Genomic DNA, 20,808 nt, shown 5'->3' with positions numbered 1-20,808 from the left:
TTAGTCTATATTTATTTCTTTTTTAAATGGTTGGATAAATTTAAATAAAAGCACTAAGTATGGTACAAATTACTGCTTAAAGGAAACTTAATTTTTAAATCTTTGAAAGTGAAATGATGTATATGATAGTATACATCTGTAATCCCAGGTCTTAGGAGACTGAGGCAGAAGAATCAAGAGTTTGAGGCCATCTTGGCCTACATTGTGAGACCCAAAAATCTCAAAAATATTAATTAAATACAAAGTGAAGCTGGCATAGGAAAGACTGGGAGATAGAAAACAATAGAGAAGGAGAAGAAAAATAACACTAAGGAAGCTTGAAAAATCATAGGGTGTCATTATTCTATATTTACCTAAAATTATATATCATACAAACACTCATAATACATATACATACATATATACATAGATACACATATACACCCATTCATGCATATATACATATACATACACTCATACATATATGTACATATAGATGCATACATACATATACATACACATACACATACATGCAGACATTCAGACATATATACATACATACATTCATACACACACATGCATGCATACATACATACATACATGCATACATAATACATACATACACTCCAAATAAAGTTACACAATTTAGAATGCTACTACTCTCCCCAAGCACCAAAGATTATCTAACAAAAATTCCAATACCAGTTATAAGACAAGAAACCTCCTTTAGAGTTGGTCAAGGAAATCTAAGACCTCCCCTCAAAACAATATAGGTTACTGCTATTGCCATCAGTTGTTTCTCAGTAGTTGAAAGTAGGGCTCTATTGCTGAAGACACCACATTATTTGGACATAGGGCTCACAAACTTGACTAGAAAGTGTCCTCTCTTAGGACCAGATTTCACAGTACCAGAAGGTAATGTGCAGCTGGAGAAAGAGGAACACTCCTCCAATGCTGGTGGGATTGCAAGCTGGTAAAAACACTCCGGAAAATCAGTTTGGTGTTTCCTCAGAATATTAGACATAGTACTACCTGAGGACCCAGCTATATCACCTGAACATATACCCAGAACATGCTCCAACATGTAATAAAGACACACGGTCCACTATGTTCATAGTAGCCTTATTTTTAATAGCCAGAAACTGGAAAGAACCCAGATGTCCCTCAACAGAGTAATGGATACAGAAAATGTGGTGTATTTACACAATGGAATACTACTCAGTTATTAAAACCAATGAATTCATGAAATTCTTAGGCAAATGGATGGAACTAGAAAATATCATCCTGAGTGAGGTAACCCAATCACAAAAGAACACACATAGTATGCACTCACTGATAAGTGGATATTAGCCCAGAATCTTGGAATACCCAAGATTCAATTCACAGACTAAAAGAAGCTCAAGAAGAAGGAAGACCAAAGTGTGGATACTTTGGTCCTTCTTAGAAGGGGGATCAAAATACCTATGGCTCACAGCCAACCAATGGACTGAGCATAGGGTCCCCAAAGGAGGAGCTAAAGAAAGAACCCAAGGAGCTGAAGAGGTTTGCAGTCCCATAGAAGGAACAATAATATGTACCAACCAGTACCCCCAGAGCTCCCAGGGACTAAACCACCAACCAACAAATACACATGGAGGGACCCATGGCTCCAGCTGCATATGTAGCAGAGGATGGCCATTTCAGACATCAATGAGAGGAGAGGCCATTGGCCCTGTGAAGACTCAATGCCCCAGTGTAAGGGAATACCAGGACAGGGAAGTGGGAGGGGAATTGGTAAGCAGGGAGATGGGGGTGGGATAGGGGGATTTGGAGGGGTAATGAGGAAAGGGGATAACATTTGAAATGTAAAGAAAGCAAATATCTAATAAATTTTAAAAAAGAAGGTAATATGCAAGCTGCTAATGCAGGAAAGCAGGCATCAATCTGTAACACCTACAGACCATAGCAACGGCCAACATGACAAGCTATCCCTAAAGGTGCACTAGTGGTATTTATTTCTTGGAGGTACATAATAGCTGTCAAATTGAACTCAGGGCCCACTCAAGAGGAAGGAAACATATCTGGTACTACAATCTAGTCAATTTGTATTGAGGTCATGAATCTTAGAGGAGAACCTACTACTACCAGTAGGTTTTTCCTAAACAAGTAAAATGCCTAAGTACATTCTAAATACTTACCTTTCTCCCCATAGAGAAGTATAGGTATCACTCTTCATCAGAGATGCTTCTTTTTGCAACAGAAAGTTACCACTATAGTGGTCAAAATGCAGAGAACAAACCACCTTGGGGTGGCCATCACTAGTTGATAGATATGTAATACAATTGCTACACCTAAGGCTCAAGGAACATCATGGAAGGAGAGGAGAAAGAAAATGCGAGCCAGAATACCTGGAAGGATGATGATTTTGCTGAATTACCACACAATGGTAAGAAAACATCTTCAGGTTGTTACAATGAAAAAATAATTCTATCTGAAATCTTAACTTTCTCTTTACTGTTTTTAAACCAAGTCTCGTGTTGTAGCACAGGCTGGCCTCAAATTCTCAGTCCTCCTGCCTCAGCCCCCTGAGGGCTAGGATTATAGATATGTGCCATTGTGCCCGTATTTATTCCCTTCCCCCAAAACTTTTCTAAAACTCCACTGTACCTTCCATTAATCAGGAAGAAGACAAAAGTCAAGGGATTCTGGCCTGGGAACCAATTTTATTTGCCATATTTTGAAAATAGCCAACCACTTATCACATATTATCTTTCTATTTCTTAATCAGCTAAGAGCTGTTTTAGTCATCACATGGACAAATATAGACCAAGTTTACACATGTGCGCTTTGAGTTTGCTCAGACCTGGAGAGAGTCTCAGCTCTACTACCATTTATCAGAGTCTTGGGGGACAGGAAACATTCCTTGAAGGTTCCATGTACCAAACACTACAACCAACTCTCTAAAGTCTCAGTGTAGTGTGAGCATGACAATACTCCCCAACAATGCAAACCTTGTTAGAATTATACAATGTATGCAATGTTCCTGATCCACAATAAGCATATACATCAGTTGTCACTGTGATACCCATAATCATCTATCATCATCATCATCATCATCACCACCATCATCATCACCATCACCACCATTATCTTCAGCCTTTGCAAGTACATGAAATGCTGCTAGCTGTGATCATTTCCTTAAAAGTCTCTGTTCTCTCAGCGTTGTTTAGATATCATTTTTAGTGGTTTTAGTGTTGTAATTTCATTAGTTTCAGTTCATTAAATTACCAAATAGAAGTTTTTTACAGGGATTCATAGGCCCAATGCAGAGAATTGTAACAGAAGGTGGCTAGAAAGTGTGGGTAGGTTAAAGAAAGCTCTCTGGGGTATTACATTTGAGCTAAGATTCCATAGGTGAGAAAGGCTGGATAGAAAAGAATCAAATGAGGAAATGCAAGTTTTGAAAACCCTCTCAATAAGTCAGAGAAGGAAGAAGTCCAGAGGAAACTGGAAAGACGTGGTTCAGAACAAAGTCTCAGGCAGATTAACAAAAGCCACCACACAAGGCTTTGTAGACCAGCAGCAGTAGAGAGCCTAACTAAAATGGCATACCACGAAGCACCAGGGAATAGGAACAGAAATAAAAAGACCAACATGAAGGCCCTGTCAACATCCAACGAAAAGAACACACAGATCAAGGGAGGGAAGGAAAAACAGACAAAAGCAAAGATCCTAGGTGTGGTTGAGAGGCCTCTTGGACAAGACTTGTGGTGAACAGAATGTGTCAGGGAGGGAGGGGAGACAGGAATAAAAGGACTCATGTGACCTGACCAGATTTTATAAGGTGGTATCATTCCCTGAGATAATGCAGTCTGGGGAAGAACTGGTTTGGAATGCAGAGTCCACAGTTCTGTGTTGGTCTTCACAGTGAAGTGGAAACATCAAGGTGGCAACTAGATACACACACACACACACACACACACACACACACACACTTAGAGAATGGTAGCATTAACAGCACTAAAGGGCTGCTGAGATGATCGAAGAAGAATGTACAGACCCAAACAAGAAGGACCTCAAATCTAAGCACTTAAACATGTAGAGAAAAAGAGAACTTCCCACTAGGAAAGCAGGGAGTAGATAAACTAGTGAAAGAAAACCCATTCTGTTGCAAACAAGAATGAAGTACTTTTTTTTAAAGACTAAGTTGTCCTTCTAAAAGTCAAAGTTGTTTCCTAGAATCCAGGAAGATGGGGCAGATTATTGCCCGTCACTTTTACTCTCCCTTCTCTCCCTTTCTGCTGCCACACACGGTTTTACTTAAGGGTTGGCTAAATGGCAATATATCAATAAAGATGGCCCCACGTAGAGAAACAAGGAGTGAGTCTTCACTGTTCTCACTGAGATAAGAAGGATGAAACATTCCCTTTTGCTACTGATGGGGAGGGGGTAGAGTGGAGGTTATGTGCAAGAATCTATGAAGGATTTTCTAGAAAATAAAAGCAAGAAGTGGGAAGGAGAAAAGTGGAGAGGAGAAAGGGAGAGAAAATGACTGGGGAAATAGAAAGGGAATGAGGAGGTGTGATGGTTGGAATAAGAATGGCCCCATAGGCTCAAATATTTGAATGCTGACTCACTAGGGAGTGGTCATATTTGAAAGGATTAGAAGGATTAGGAAGGAGTGGCTTTGTTGAAGTGGGTGTAGCCTAGTTGGGGAAAGTGTTTCATTGGGGGTGAGCTCTGAGGTTTCAAAAGTCCACGCCAGACCCTGGTGTGCTCTCTCTGTCTCTGTCTCTCTCACTGTCTCTCCTTACAGATCAGGATAGTTCTCAACTACATTTCTAGCACCATACCTGCCTTCCACCATGCTCTCTACCATGATGGTAATAAATTAACTCTCTGGAATTATAAAGTAAGATCCCAATTAAATGCTTTCTTTTAAATGCCTTGGTCATGGTGTCTCTTCACAGGAATAGAAAAGTGACTAAGACCAAGGAAAAGCAAAAGAAAAAGAGAAGTAAAAGAAAAGGGGAAAGGATGGGGGAAGAAAGGAGGAAAGAAAGGAACTGTCTCAGGAGGGAGGGTTAGGGAGCCCCCCTTCATGTCCTCATTTTCTTCTATCTTTAAAGTACAATGGCTTCAGGACCTCCTGGGCCTTTGTACTGCCATCTAGGACCTATGCTGGTATTATGTAAGGAAGCAGACTAGAAAATTAAACAAGCCAACAAGAGCAAAATTCTAGATGGTATTAGAAAGTAACAGAACCAAATCTTAGAATGTCTTTATTTGATGAGAATCTAACTCTCTGAACAGCCAGTGCCTGTATTGTATAAGGAACTTCTAACAGAGTCTTGGCAACATGAGCTATCATTTGTTTGTTTGTTTGTTTGTTTGTTTGTTTGTTTGTTTGTTCTTTGAGACAGGGTTTCTCTGTGCCACCACCTGGCAGCTCCATGTATCTTAATCATAGTCAAAAGACCATACAGAGGAAAAAGTACTCATTGTGAAAGCTGACCCTGGGAAGTAGTGGCCACTTAGAAAGTGAAGTAAGTAAACATGGCAACCTTACACCACTCTCTCCAGAAATGAAGTGATAGTTAGAGGAGAGGAAGGGTCAAGGATCCCATAGGTGATACAGAAGTCTTTTTATACAGTGATGAGGATGTTCATGTAGAGTGGGAAAGACCTGTCTGTGTTTCTGGAGAAGAGAGGATGCCCCAAAGAATAAAGGATCCCCAGTGCAAATAGGAAAGATGATCTTAAAAAGGAACACATGATTCACTGAAGAATGAGTGTTACTAGAGGGTACAAGGGCAGGTAGCCTGGCAGAGTCAATCATAGTAAAGAAGGTTGCTCTGACCATGTTTTTCCAAGATTTATAGAGTGCTTGAAATGCAACCTATTTCTCAAGACCTACCTGAGGCTTTACTCCAAGTCCTTTCTGACTAGAACTGTTAATGCCCTCCTTTATATTTCCTCTGTAAGAATACACACACACACACACACACACACACATTTTCTTATGTCAGTAGCTATCTCTGAACCACCAGAATGGACCCTCAATGTCAAGGACCATCTCATTAATCTCATTAATATCTCAGTATCATTATCAATCACAGAGCCTGGCTCCCATGTTTATAAATATATTAAACCAGAATCAAGTCTCAGTGTGATAACATGAGAAAGACATTTGATTTTCATTAATATTCATACATTCTACTTCTATTTATTCTCCTACCTGAAATTTTTATCTGGATCATCTCACGGTCAATATTTGTGCTGCTTTTGTGGTCATTTGCAGGCATGAGGTAAACAATGGAGGTGGGGGATCCAATTGCAAGGCGTACCCTCAGCTGGAGATCAGCCAAGCTCTTCTCTGCCTTCTCACTTCAACTTTCATAGTCTTAGCAACTATGTCTATAATCTATTTATGATATTACTGCCTAAAATCTCCAAGCATTACATGGAAGTGTCACCTAGTGTTTCTATGCTAGAGATGACAGTGAGGGACTTTAGAGAAAAGCTAGTGTGTTGGATGAGCTTCATCCAGGCACAGCAATAAGGCTGTAGCCAGAAGGTCAATGCAAACTGAACCAATAGTACAAATTCAATAGGATGATGGTCCATCCTAATCACTTGATGAGAACACTGTGAGCAGAGTTTGGCATGAACCTAGCCCTGTGCTTCCCACAGTAGCAAGGGTTTTCATTTGCTAATTCACTATTTGTACCATCTCTGTAGAACATAACAATTATTGTCAATAATGAAAATCAACTGTACTTCATTTTTTCCCTCTCATAAGAAGGAGAATTGTGGAAACAAACTGGTTTGATAAGGCTCAGACAAGTCCCATCAAGCCTTGGCTAACCACATTTTTGTGGCTTATTTGCCAGAATCAGGACTCAAGGAAGACGTTTGGGATTACATTCCTCGAGAGCTGTTTGCCTTAGTGACAAGTTAGGCATCCTGAGGTCCTGTATCCATCCTCTCTCCTCATTCCACCATCAAAGCTGGTGCTTGATGCATACATAGAAACACGAGGAATAATACATCTCCACCATGTCTTCCTCTGAGTTCCCCAAGAAGCTAAACCTACAATATGATTTTGAATACCAGTAGCTTTTTAGGATATGAAAAACAACCATTAGGTAATTAGGGAAAAGAGCCACAGATGGGAAGGTTGCTAAGAAACCAATAGAAGACACAGCATCAAGTGAGTTATCACTGTTAGGAAACTGAGGCTCTGTACCAAACATCCTCCTGAGTTATCCCACCCAGTGCTGAGGGAATTGGGGTGCACTGTATCCCATCAGTTGTGATTTGAGGGTCACTCTAGATGCCCTAGCTCCCCAGTATTCTCTACCTTCCACGGGAGCAGCAAAGATGATTCCAGAGGCTGAAAGAGACAAGTTTAGTGTGAGCCTGGGCTACATAGTAAGACTCTCTTTGTGAGGAGTAAGAACTCAGAGAATGCTGAAGGGGTGAAAGTCAAAATAGAACACTAAAGTGTGTGTGTGTGTGTGTGTGTGTGTGTGTGTGTGTGTGTGTGTGTGTGTGTGTTGGATCACACTGAGTTGGAAGCTACAGCTATATACCAACCATATCCAGAAGTAGGATTATTTTCAAGAGAAACCTGCAGAATTCAACACTTTTTTCTCAAATCTGGGGCGAAACACCTGTTAGAAACAGCATGAGAGGTAAGGTGGTTACTTTGGAATCACTGTGATCAAAAATACCTGCCAGAAGGAACTCATGTGAGGGAAAGGGGTCTCATGATTTCTGTGATTTAACCCCATCGTGGAGGAAAACACGTGGAGAAGAAAGCTTGTGTGAGAAGTTCATCACACCACAGCAAGCCAGGGAACAGAACAGGGCCTGAACAGAAACCAGGCTATAACCTTCAAAAGCACACCCCCTCCTAACATACTCTCACCAGCCACGCCCACATCCTTAAACTCTACAGCCTCCAAAATAGTACTACCAGCTGAAGATAAGGCCCTCAAAACATGTGCCTACAGGGAACATGGTAGATGTAACCCATAACACCAAATAATTTTTTTCTGCTTATTGTCTCAGAGGGTTCAATTCACACGTGTTTGTCTTCATGCATTCAGGCAGAACATCACAGTAGAGGAAACTCTTTACCTCAGGCTGGACAGAAAGCAGGTGTCTTCTGGATACCCAGTTTAAACCCACATCTCTAGTGATGAATTTCTCACAGTGCATTGTAATTACTGTGACTTCTCTGGGTACCCAGACTTGGGACTTTTCCATGTGTCTGCGTTCAGTACCCAGCCCCATTTTTGTTTACGCTCACTCAGTGAGTGTTCAGAATTACCAGATGGATGAATAGCAACTACTGGTGCATAAGAGGCAAAGACGTCCTGACAGCCATGGGAAACAGCAGTGCGTGTTAAGAGTGGACGGCGAGATGAGGACTTAGGGAGCTCCTAAAGTCCAGCCCCCTGCAGCTGTCTGGTCTGCCCCTCTTTATAACGGGCTGAATGCAGAACTTATTGCCTGATAAGCCAGCATTCATGCTCCTGTGGAAGCTGTGTTCTCACCCTGCCAGAGAAAGGAATCAATGTGTCATAGTCTCTCATTAATTCAGGCTCGGGGGAAGACTTCTGAGCTGAAGCCACAGGGACAGGACAAGCAGGGAGGGGGTCCCATTATAGTCAAAGGAAAAATACAGCAATGCCACAATACCTCTGGACACACCAGGAACAAAGCGGCAGCCGGCGTGGAGGGGACACTGGCAATCTCTATTAGGCCTGTTATGTTGGACCGACAGCTGCATGCTTCCAAGAATCATTTGAAGTTAGGAGACTATGGACAGGCCATAGCTTTCCGTTTATTGATTTGTTCACTCCGTGTGCATAAATTACCATAAAATCAAGGGCTGAGTGACAAAACCAGAGAAAAGATTCTTTCAAGTAAGAAATTGAATATGCAACACCCATTGCTCCACACACACCCCTTTTTTGCATAATTGGTTCTCATAAACCAAAGATGTCATGAAAACATTTTCTCCCAGACTGTATGTTTTTTCAATTTCTATAGTCCTATAAGAAGACTCAAATGTCCCAGTCAAGTCCGGTACCCAGCACGATCATAGCCACACAGCAGCTATCCATCATGAACATTTGGCTAAATCCATTGTGCAGTTTAAAAGTGGTTTAAATAATCTTTGAAATAAACTTTTAGCATCATCTTTCTGTGTCACACTATTCCCGAAGATCCTGTCATCCTAAAGAAATAAAGAAGCAAGCCATCTGTAACCTGCTACATTGGTCACAATGTAGCCACCATTCATGTCACCAAACCACAGCCCCGGCCCTGCAAGTCAATATCAAAATCTCTTGACAAAAAACCAGAGTTTGAACTTATCCATCCTCCTTGACTTGGGAACACATCCAAAACCCACAGCACCTAGCCAGGCCGCCAGTCAGTCCAATACCATTGTCGGAAGCACAGAGAACCACGGTGGTCAGGCACAGTTCTAATTACATCTGCAGTGCGTGCCACCCATGAAAGTTTTCATGGTAGAAACATAGATGCTGAGGGCAGTATTCATATGTGGCCTGGCGTAGGTCATAAGAGATCCACATGGTAACTCAGGACCATCTGTAACGGCAATTCCAGGGCACCTGTCCTGTTCTGGCCTCCACAGGCACCTGGTATTCGCATGATTCACAGACATTCATGCAGGTAACAACACCCTTACACATAAAATTAAAAGAAGAAAGGGAAGTGGGGCCTCTGGAAGTGTACAGTTGGCAGAAAGTTAGGTGCCAGTGTGGGGCCGAGGCTGTGGCCGAGTGGGCAGCGTGCTCTCTGGCCAAGTATGGACACACCAGTGCCCACTTATGAAGCCAGTGTGATGCCCCATGTCTGTGATCCCAGAACATGGAGTCACAACAGGTAGATCCTGGGGTGGGGGGTGTTCAAGGCCATCCAATCTGCCCAATCATTGAGCTCTAGATACAGAGAGAGATTGTGTCTCAAAATAAAAAACAGACAAACCACAAAAGGATTGGGAGGCGGAGAGGGAACAGATATTCCAAATCTAACATCTAACCTCTAACCTCTAGGCTATACATGTCCCTACATAGGCAAGCAAGCACATCTGCACAGAGGTGCAAACACAGACACACACACACATGCACACAGGCTCACTCTCTTTCTCTCTCTTTTTTTCTTTCTCACACGCGCGCACTCACGTGTGCACAAAAACACAAACACACACACACATGCACACAGGCTCGCACATGAACATGCACACACACACACACATGCACACAGGCTCTCACACATGCATGTACACACACACACACACACACACACATGCACACAGGCTCACTCTCTTTCTCTCTCTTTTTTTCTTTCTCACACGCGCGCACTCACGTGTGCACAAAAACACAAACACACACACACATGCACACAGGCTCGCACATGAACATGCACACACACACACACATGCACACAGGCTCTCACACATGCATGTACACACACACACACACACGCGCGCGCGCGCGCGCGCGCGCGCAAATACCAACGAGACAGTGAAATGAATCAGTGGTAAGGATGCTTAGTACCAAGTCTGACTATCTGAGTTTGATCCCTAATATCCACAAGTCAGAGAAAAGAACCTACTTCCATATGTTGTGCCCCATCTATCTTTGTCTGTCTGTCTGTCTACAGACAGACAAAGATAGATAGATAGATAGATAGATAGATAGATAGATAGATAGATAGATAGATAGATGATCATGATAAATAAATAAACAAACTTTTAATGTTTAAAGTATCAAGGAAGAATCCACCCTGTGGAGGCAAAGGAAATTTCCAGGTTGAAAGAACAGAGGAAAAATAATAGGCTGGAGGGGGTAGCAGGGGGTTATGGTGGCACACTGGCATCCTGAGACTCTTTCATCCCTTGGTTACCATGGTCACAGACAACATAAGAGCTGGCTCTAGTATAAAACTGGGGCTTCAGGCAGCCTCACAGAAACCCCTTCACCCTTCCTTAGACCCTGTCTTTGTCACTTTGTGTAGAAAATGACATACTCAACAATCTCCAGTTTCTGATCTGGCTTGAGTCCACAGTGACACCCGAAGATTCCATATGCACACTGTTCAGGACACAGAAGCCCCAGGCTTCCCTCAAAATAAAAATCACACGAAGAATAAACCAGATGTGTGGTGTTGGGAAACGCGGGAACTCTGAAGCAGCCTACGTCCAGGAAACAATTTATTCAAGATTACAGGGAATAGGCAACTGTTTGTCAAAAGAATACTTACTGGAAAAATGACAGGGATTTCTAACTGTCCTCCTCCACCAGCTTGTCCCTGTGGGTGCCTGTCACCCCAGGCACACTGTCCCTGCCATCTTAGTAAGCTAACAACTCATGTTTCAATCACACATTTCAGATGGTGTCGTCATTGGCATGGACACCCCAACCCCCAACACTTGGATTGCACAGACCAGAAACCATCTTACTGCTCTTTCTGGTTTTATTCAAGAACACTGAGTGCAGCTTGTTTTGTTTTGTTTTGGGGTTTTTTGTTTTCTTTTGGGTTTTGTCTGTCTGTTTTGAGACTCACTATGGGTTCTCATATAAATAGTTCAATATACTTTCTTTTTTGATAGTTGTTGGAATGGAACCCAGGGCCTCACACATACAAGGCCTGTTAAATATTGGGGTTATTTGATGGCAGGCAATGCAGTAAAGTACTAAGGTTTTATGAGGACTCTCCAGAATGAACTGAACAAGTATCATTCGGCAAAATAATTTCACAATAACCTGTCACTGATGTTGCTGCTGGTACTGTTACTGCTTTTGCTTTTAGTACTTGGCCACAGATTTTTGTGTGTTGTGTTATTTTTCACTGTTTGAGTTTGAACTCTAGGACTTTTATAACCCAGGCATGCCAGGCAAGTACTCTACCTCTGGGATACAGCCCCAGACAGACCTGGAATTTCTTTTTTTTTTTTCCTTCAGAGCCTTTGTTGAAACTATCTGTATCTCACAGAAGACACTTTAGGGAATGCTATAATTTTCCAGTTTATAACTCATAGTTACATTTATCTCAATTGATCATCTCAATAGCTACAACATGCTACTGTGAACTGTGTTTTATCCAGGAAAAGAAATTAAGGCTCAAAAAGGGTAAGTGACCTTTTCAAGTCCACACAATGGTCTAGTATCAATACAACAACCTAAATAGATGAAGACATTCAGACAAGAAAGTCAGAAGAGAGATAATTCAAACTCAAATATTGTGATTACAATGTATATGTTCTTTCTCTGGTCTTTTAAAAAAAATAGAATAGCCTAGGTTTTATAAATCTGGACTGAGAATATTGGGGTGCTAAGAGACTCTTTATAGGGGTACTTCCTCTGTGGATCACCCTCCCTAGCAACCTGGACAGTGTCCCAGATGCTTCTCACACCAGCAAAGAACACCCATCATCTATGAGGTGCTTAGAAAAAATTCTAGATGTTTCAACTCATCTGCATAACAAACTGTGGATGCAGTGGCTTGCTATAATTTTTCCATTTTACAACTAAAGAGGACAAGCCAAAATGAGGAAATTTTCCCCAACCAGTTACTACTAAGCAATACAACTCAAATTAAGACCAAAGTAATCTATCAGAGAAGGGATGGACTTCACTGATCAACAACTCGATTCTCTCCTTTTCTATAGGAGCAGCAGAGACAACCCAGGAACTTAGATGTTCCCACTGTCTGTTGCCAAGATTCAAAGGGAGACATCTTACCTCGACATTCTCATACTGAGTATACTAGACCAGATCAGGACTGATCTTTCTATATGGTCTCAACTTCTGCTGTGAGAAATGAACACCTTTAGCCTAAAGCAACATTCTCAACCAGTGGACTTTAGGATATGGGTCAGGTTGGTTTGTGATTAAAATGGGTGAAAAATAAACCAACTCCAATTTGAAACAACAACAACAACAAACCAACAATAAAATAATAGGTAGGGACTTTTTAGCTCTAATCTCCTCTCGTCATTTCTTTAAATAGTCACCTAATTTCTTAACTCCCATGACAAAGGTGGTGAGTGGACAATTGTCAAATATCACAACTGACACCCAGCATCTCTGTTTGGTTTGCCAGGCTCAGGTTGCACTAAGATGGGAAAATTACCGGGTTCCCTGAGTTGAATGCTCACTGTGCTGAATTCAGACCCTCCCTCCAACATCCACATAAAAGCTGTGTCCATTAACACACATCTGTAACCCTGGCACTAAGACTATGAAGATTCCTGAAGCTCCTGCCAGGCCAGTCTGGGCCAAATGACTTCCATTTATTGAGCGGCCCTGTTTGTAAATAAATAAATAAATAAATAAGGTAGCAAGTGATTAAGGAAGATACCAGATGTCACCCCCTTAACCTCCATACATGCATACACATGTAAACACAACCACACATGCACAACATACACAAGTTAAATTACAATACCTATGTCTATCCTGCTAGACTGTTTGGTTGTAATTCAGGAGACCTCTAGTCTACTAACCTCTATAAGATACTCATTTTCTATGCAGCAAACTTGTTTCTGGCTCCTGTCTCATAATTACAAGGACTGGCACTTCAGGTCTGTCTACAAAGTCCACTGTGGACTGAAACACATCTGGAAACTGCATTACTGTTTCTTCTACTATCTGTTTCACAGCTATAACTCCCTATCTTGGACCCCTGGGTAGGTGGGGAAGTGAGAATCTTTTACAGAGGCAATAGCAACTGAGATCAGAACTCTTTGAGAACTAGCTAAGGACTAAGGAAGGAAGGAAGGAAGGAAGGAAGGAAGGAAGGAAGGAAGGAAGGAAGGAGAGAGACAGGGAGAAGATCTTCTCCATGATGGCTGCTTGTTTATGGTAGTAACAAACCCTGTTTACTTATAAGGAATCAGTAAGGCCAAAGCTATACCCAGAACTCCCTGAAATCCTATCTGGCTGATAATTCTACTCTCAGTCTTTACTGCCCACTCCTCCCCACCTCTCTAGGGTTTGGATGGCAAAGAAAGAGTCCTTCGTGGTCACCCCTACTTCAGCAAGTGGCTGTGGTGCTCACCCGTTCTCCAACCTCATGTAAAGGATAAGAAAGTCGGGCTTTATAGCCATTCTATGGCACTCAGTCCCAGACACTATGAGGAACAAGACAGAAATCTCAAATTTCATCCATAAACCACAGAAACATTCTGTGAACATGAGGTCTCTGCTTTCCCCCATTCTGGGTGTCAGTGATAAGTCTTGTAGAAGATGCTAAGCTGCTGGGAAGGACCCAAAGGACCCAGAGCCCAGAAAAGGATGGTTCTTAAAGGCAGAAATAAGCCAGTGGGTGTTAATCAACATACTGACCTCACTCCTGACACCACCTTTAGGCTCCATAACAAAGCCTTCAGAGGGAACCCTAAGGAGATCTGACTCAGCGTTATCACCCACTATGTACCCCTCTTAACAAAACCTGAGAGAGATCAGCATTTTTATTCACCTTTCTACTTTCACCAAGGGACTAAACTGTGGGCAAAAAGCTTCTTTCTGCTTTTTTTTATCATTTATTATTCTGTGTGAGTGTGTGCATACATGTGTTGTCTGAGCGTGTTCATGTGCATGTGCATGAGAGAGAGAAATAGACAGAGAGACACACACACACACAGAGAGAGAGAGAGAGAGAGAGATTCCCATAGACTAAAAATAAAAAGCAATTCGCTAGCTCATTGTGCCTGTAGTAACCTTCACAGCATATCTCAGCAAGGATTAGAGTTTCCCAGTTGGTGGCAAAACAGTGCTGTGCTTCTCAAATACGCCTGACTTAAGACGAAGATGAAGCGTGGTGGTGACAGAAATGGGATGAACGGCAAGGGTCCACATGCCCTGTCTTCATTCCTCAAAGGAAGAACCAACTGTGCTGTAAAGGAAGCTCAAACCAAGCCTCAGCCTGGAAAGAAAATCTCTGGAACATCATCCTGCTGTACTCTCTGGCTAATTATGGTGATTTGGGCTCATTATTAATTGCATTTGGAATGCTGGTCTTCTGAAAGTTGGATATTAAATCAGAAATAGATGATTTCCTTCCCAGAGAACCTAAACTGTGCAAATGCATGTTTGGAAACACTCTAATGAGGACAGCACTCACAGGGCCCCACCAACTCATCACAGCTCTGCTTCACCAAAGACTGATCTCTCCCTTAAGGCAGGATGGAAGGTGGGCTCCACCTTCTACATGCTGATCCATGCTGCAACATGTATGTAGCCTATGAGGGTGCAAGCTGCTGAAAAAGCCCACAGCTGGAGACCCACTGGCCACCTCCCCTTTCCCAGGTAGACTTGTGAGTGTATTGTCAAGTAGAAATGATCTTGGGTGTGATCTTGGAACTGATAAACCGTGGAGGGAAAGGAGGTGTGGCTGATGGTACCCTGGATAGAGGCAGTCAACAACCTGGGTCAGCCTCTGTTCGCTACCTATTTGAAGTCTAAGGGTCCCAAAGAAGTTGTTTCTTCTTTTTCTACGTCCTGGCTTTCCCGGCAGCTAGAGTAAAACTCTTAATATCTGCAAAAATAGTTGCTTGAAGAATAAATGGCATCATTTGTAAAAAGTGTTCTGTAAACTGAAAAGCACTACACAAAAGGTGAAGGATTTTCTGGAACTCTCCACTGAAAGTGCAGCTTTTTAAAGAACCCAGCTCCCATTCAGAGGCTTTGCTTATTTCTTAAGTGTATTAAAGTGCCTGGAAATAGCCACAGATCCATTATTAGCCGAACACTGACCAGATCTTTGTCTGGCTAGACACACCCATCTGGCATCACTACCTCACACTCACACAGCCTTTCAATTCCTGGAGAAAGGGAGAGAGGAAAGCAGCAGGCTACAGGCTTGAGAACTGGGAAGGAAGGAAATGAGACTGAGAAGAGGAAATGGGAAAATGGATGCGTCTTCTGGCACCATGCTGCGGAAGACAGCCGTCTTCTTCTGGCTTTATTTGTACTTTGTAGTTTGTGACTTTGAAGAGTCTAGACTTTCACGCTACCAGAGACTTGGATAGCCTCTAGTTCCTCCATCCTCCTGTTTATTCATCCATCATCCAAACATCAATAGATCCGCTCTCCCCCCACCCAGCTCCCCTCCCTTGCTAATCCTTCCCTAGCTCCCTCCCTGTCTCTATTCCTCCATCTGTCTATCCATCCGTCTGTCCATTCATCCATCTGCCCGTCCACCCATCAAGTTCATCATTAAACAATGGGTTTATAAGTGATTAAGTTTTGCCAGGTACTTCCTCTGGCACTGGAGTACAATTTTGAACAAGACAAGGAAGTGCTTGCTCCTGAAACTCACATGCTACTAAAGGAGTTTGGTGTCCAACAGGATGTGTAAGTACGGTGTTCCAGACAGCAACTGCCAGGAAGAGCCATCAACAGATGACACCTTCTAGAACCTGACAGAGACAGGGAACTTGATTCCTCAAAAAGGACAAGAAAGCCCTTTCAAAGGAGGTAGCATGGTAGAAAGGTGTGCAAATATTCATCACCAGCAGCTCAAAGTATAAATGCAGAAGCTCTGTGACAAAAAGCCACGTGATTCCTTCACAGAAAAGAAGGAGAGGGGGAAGAGGAGAAAGACAATCCACTGCCTCAAGGACCCAAAGATCAGAATGAGGACGGGATGAAGCGAGAAGACAGGGAGGTACACATAGAGTCAGCGGATACACAGAGGTCGTATCCATGACCGCTTTCTAAATGGGAAGAAAGCAAGGCCCAGAGAGGCTACGTGAAGAGCCTAAAGTCACACAGCTAGTAGATGATACAACCAGCTCCAGAACCTAATTCTTTCCAAGTCCCAAGTCTTGAGTTTTCTCCACTAGATTGATCCACTCACTTCGGGCCGTGAAAATGTTCTGCATTGATGTTTCTGGGGTTTAAAAGCTTTAACATGCTGGAGCAGCAAGCAAATCTGGAGTAGGCAGGAGAACACCACTAAATGATTGTGGTGACTTGGCATGACTAACCCCCTCCTCTGCCTCTTTCCTTGCTTCCTTCTCTTTTACCTCCTTCCAATAAGTTTTGACACTTGACCACTGGAAAACTCACAGGCAAGAGTCAGCTATGCCAACATTCTATTAGACACGTGCTAGAAGAATGATTAAGGGTCCAGATTTTAGTCCAGTCCTGCTACCTACAAGTTGTGCAACTCTGAGCAAGTTTCTTGGCCTTTCTGTTCCACAGTTCCCTCATTTTAAAAGTAAGACGATACTTCCCTCTTAAATTGCTTATTGGCATTAAGGAAATTAATATATGAGAAGCATTTGACTGTTATCTGGCGCATAATTCTAAGACACACCCATGGCCAGACACTAGTCACCTGCACCTTGCAAAACAAAAGGGGTAAGCTAGATCACATCAGGAAAAGCAGTTTTGTGGTGTCCTGGCAACAGCAATGACCAAGTAGGACAGTAACATAATGTCAAATAAGAACTATGAAAACCAAGTCTGAAGACTGACTCCTCTTCCGGAGGACCCGAGTTCAATTCCTGGCACCCACACGGCAGGCAACCAGGTAAGCATCTGTAACTCCATTTCCAAGGGTGATCTGATGCCTTCATGAACACTTCCTGCATGTGGTACACAGGCAAAACACCCATACACATAAAACTAAGTGAAGAACGGTTTAAATAATGAAAATAATAAAATAATGAAAGCAAACCAGAAGGGGACCAGCGAGAGGGAGGGAGGAGGAGTAGGGCAGGGAGTTGGGATGGATAATACAAAGACAGAGTGTAATGACACCTATGGATGAAGGCGTCATTATGAGACCCATTCCTCATACGCTAATCTTTTTTTTTTAATTTAAAAATAAAAATTATGAACATAAGCGATGGGAAAAATGGCCCTGCAGCACCTGGGCTGGCTCATGAAATGCTGTTCTTTTTATTGTGCTGCTTATTGTGATTGTGACTGTAGATGCTGCTAGTACACTCTTCTCTGTATCAGGCTGTGAAGCATAGAAAGTTCATAAGACCCACCTGTCACGGAGCCACAAGAAGGTGTTTCAGAACTAAGTTTCCAAAGCCAGCATCAGGAACACAGTCCCTTGATGTTCCTAGCAGAATTCCAAAAGCTACCTACCCCTCCCCTCTCAACTGCTGTCCGCTGGGGACGTCTCACCCTAGAATGCCCCCACTTCTCTACACCAGACCTGCCCCAGCTGCATCCTGGTCCTTGGAAGTTCCATCTGGGTGTTTCTCTCACAAACTCTGATGGTTTCAAGTCCCAAGCTTCTCTGTGTGTCATCTCCCCCTCCCCGACACTACGGCCTTGGCGAGGGCCCTGTTGCATCTGGTCCCTAGAATTGCAATCATCCTGTGCCAATGGCTCTGAAACTTAGCTCAGATCACATCATGTGATTCCAGCTTGAAACTCTTTAATGCTTAAAATAAAGACCCCTCTTACTCAATCCCAAACATGACTCTATCACAACCAGCTCCGGGGCTTCGGAGATTCCCCAGCCACGCCTCACAGCAGGAATTCCTTACTGTCTCTCTCCTCTGGGCTTGGAACACTGTTTCCAGCTTCTCAAATGCACATGTTCTTTCTGCCCTGCGGACTTCTGCCCTGCGGTTCCCTCTAAGGAAGGCAGAGCCCCTTGTCACTAGCCAGGGATCTCCCACTCCATGTGCCAGTACAACAGAGGTGTCATCTCCCCCTGCCAGCCTTTCTTCTGCCCTTTGCTAATCTGCTTGTATTGTTTCGGACAGGGGAGAAGCCCAAGTTGACTTGGAACTCACTAGGTAGCCCCATGTGAATTAAGCTCAAACTAATGGAAATCCTGCCTCAGGCTCCCAAGTGCTGGCAACACTGGCAGGAGCCACCACACCCAGCTTCAAGGTTTTCTATCAGACTTTCTTAAAGCTTCATGGTGCCCACAGAGCATGCTACACTTTGAATTCCTAACACCTCCCTGCAGTGACTAATTTTGATCCGACAACCTACACTGTAAACTCCAAGAAGACACATGTTTTGTCTGTCCTCTTCTGACTATATAGTTCCAGGTCTCAGACTGTGCCTGGTGTGAAGCATGCATTGGACAAATAAATACTGCAGTGATTAAAAATAAAAGCCAAACCATAAGGCTTCTTATTTCCAGAAATTTGGAAACCTAACAGAAGGCTGAGACTGTACTGAAGGTGTTTGCAAACTGAAGGGCAATACCTCTTCATTCACTCTTCAGCTAGTCAATTCATAGGACATTTACTTCACAGATAACTTGCTTCCCTGGATCTAGTCTGGGGAAGAGAAATGAAGTCATAAAGAAATTGAAAGGGAGGAACTGAGCTGAGTAGGAATTAGATATGATCAAGATATATTGTATAAAACTGTCAAAGACTAAATAAAATTATGTTCTTTAAACGAAGAAATTTAAACACACACACACACACAATTTTAACTCCAAGACCCACTCAAGCACTGCCTACCGTAATTCAGCCTGTATATGAGCTAAGAGGTAACTGGACACCGTTTCAACTTGTCCTGCTCCAATAATATTTAATAAGAGCCATAATATATCTATACATTAACATCAGGGGCAGTGGCCAAGGCCAGGAGTGTGGTGCACCCACACAACCTGCCTTAATCCATTTTACAGGAAGGGAAACTGAGCCCTCATTCCTAAAAGTATACCACACCATTGTGTGCATAGGCGTACTGTAGGTCACTCTGTGAGCCCTTCCCAGACTCACCCTTGTTGAGGAAAAGCCACTCCCCACACCCTCTATAACCTGAGCCAAACTAGCTGGCAGGATTAGTAATAAGACAGAGCAAAGACTCTGGAGGTCCCTTGGGCTCCATTATGCTACATGCCCTACGAGAGAAGTGCTACCCCAGGGACAGCTGCTGCAGGTCTCAGCCTCACATGCTGCCAAGAAACCTGTCCCTCTGAGGACACGCGGGCCATGAGGCGCAGCTCCAGGTCCAGTGAGAGGCACCCCACCCATCTGCCAGAGAGACAAAGATCACTAGAAACAAAGGACACACACACAGGCACACATACATGAACACTTATAAAGTCATAAAAGCAAATACCAACACTTGGTACAATTTCAAAACAAACAGCAGCTTGGTGTATCTTTAAATAGATTGTGAAACCATCCTAGAGGGACAACGATTATGTGATCTTGACAGGCGCGATCTGGGTTCCGAACCCACGCTGCCTCCGCCCTCCTCCCACCCACGCTGCAGTTGTCAGGCGCATTTCCCAGCTTCGGGACACATGCTGCCGGGAGCAAGCCCCATCCACTCCTGCCAGTGAGGCACCGGCAGGTGGAAGAGAGCCAGGGTAGCCCAAAGTAGGCAATACCAACCTTTAGGATCCCAGTTCACCTGCTTTCTTGGCGTCTCGATTGGAAATTTCATTGCTCCGTTGCCCGCAGGGGGATGAAAGGAAAAGAATCAAAATAATAATAATAAAGTCTTCAAGATTTACAACTCGCCGGTTAAACAGACCAACGGAACAATTTGTGAGGATGGAGGAGCATTGAAGTGGCTCGTGGGGAGCCTCAGAGAAAGACAAGCAGGGAAAATACTAGCTGAGGGAAGCACCGAGCACTGGCTTGGTTGGGTGTTTGCACCGGTTAAGGGGGTGGCCAGCTGCTGCCCTTGTGGGTGAAAGAAAAAGTAAGATCGGATGCTGAGGGTGGTTCCGAGAGGATGAAAGAGCTGGACTGCTTCTGCAAAAAAGCGCGGTAGGCAGATGCGAGGCTGAGCAGACGCCGGGCGGAGGCCAGAGAGAAGCCCACCGCAACGTCCCTCGGGTCCCCAAAGGCGTGTT

At 43.3% G+C, this 20,808-nt stretch overlaps 1 protein-coding gene across 1 annotated transcript in view; it reads right to left on the bottom strand.

Annotated features, from left to right (window-relative positions):
• Positions 1 to 20,425, bottom strand: part of Kcnk10 (potassium two pore domain channel subfamily K member 10) — a 136,187-nt gene extending 115,762 nt beyond the window's left edge. Inside the window, exon 1 of the mRNA XM_052186707.1 lies at positions 20,342 to 20,425. Coding sequence (XP_052042667.1) covers positions 20,342 to 20,393 — 52 coding nt within the window. The 5' untranslated portion in view covers positions 20,394 to 20,425. The remainder of the gene's footprint in view (positions 1 to 20,341) is intronic.
• Positions 20,426 to 20,808: the final 383 nt, after the last annotated feature.

The sequence above is a fragment of the Apodemus sylvaticus genome, chromosome 6, assembly GCF_947179515.1.
Source record: "Apodemus sylvaticus chromosome 6, mApoSyl1.1, whole genome shotgun sequence".
NCBI lineage: Eukaryota > Metazoa > Chordata > Mammalia > Rodentia > Muridae > Apodemus > Apodemus sylvaticus.
This window is presented reverse-complemented; position numbering and strand designations above follow the sequence as displayed.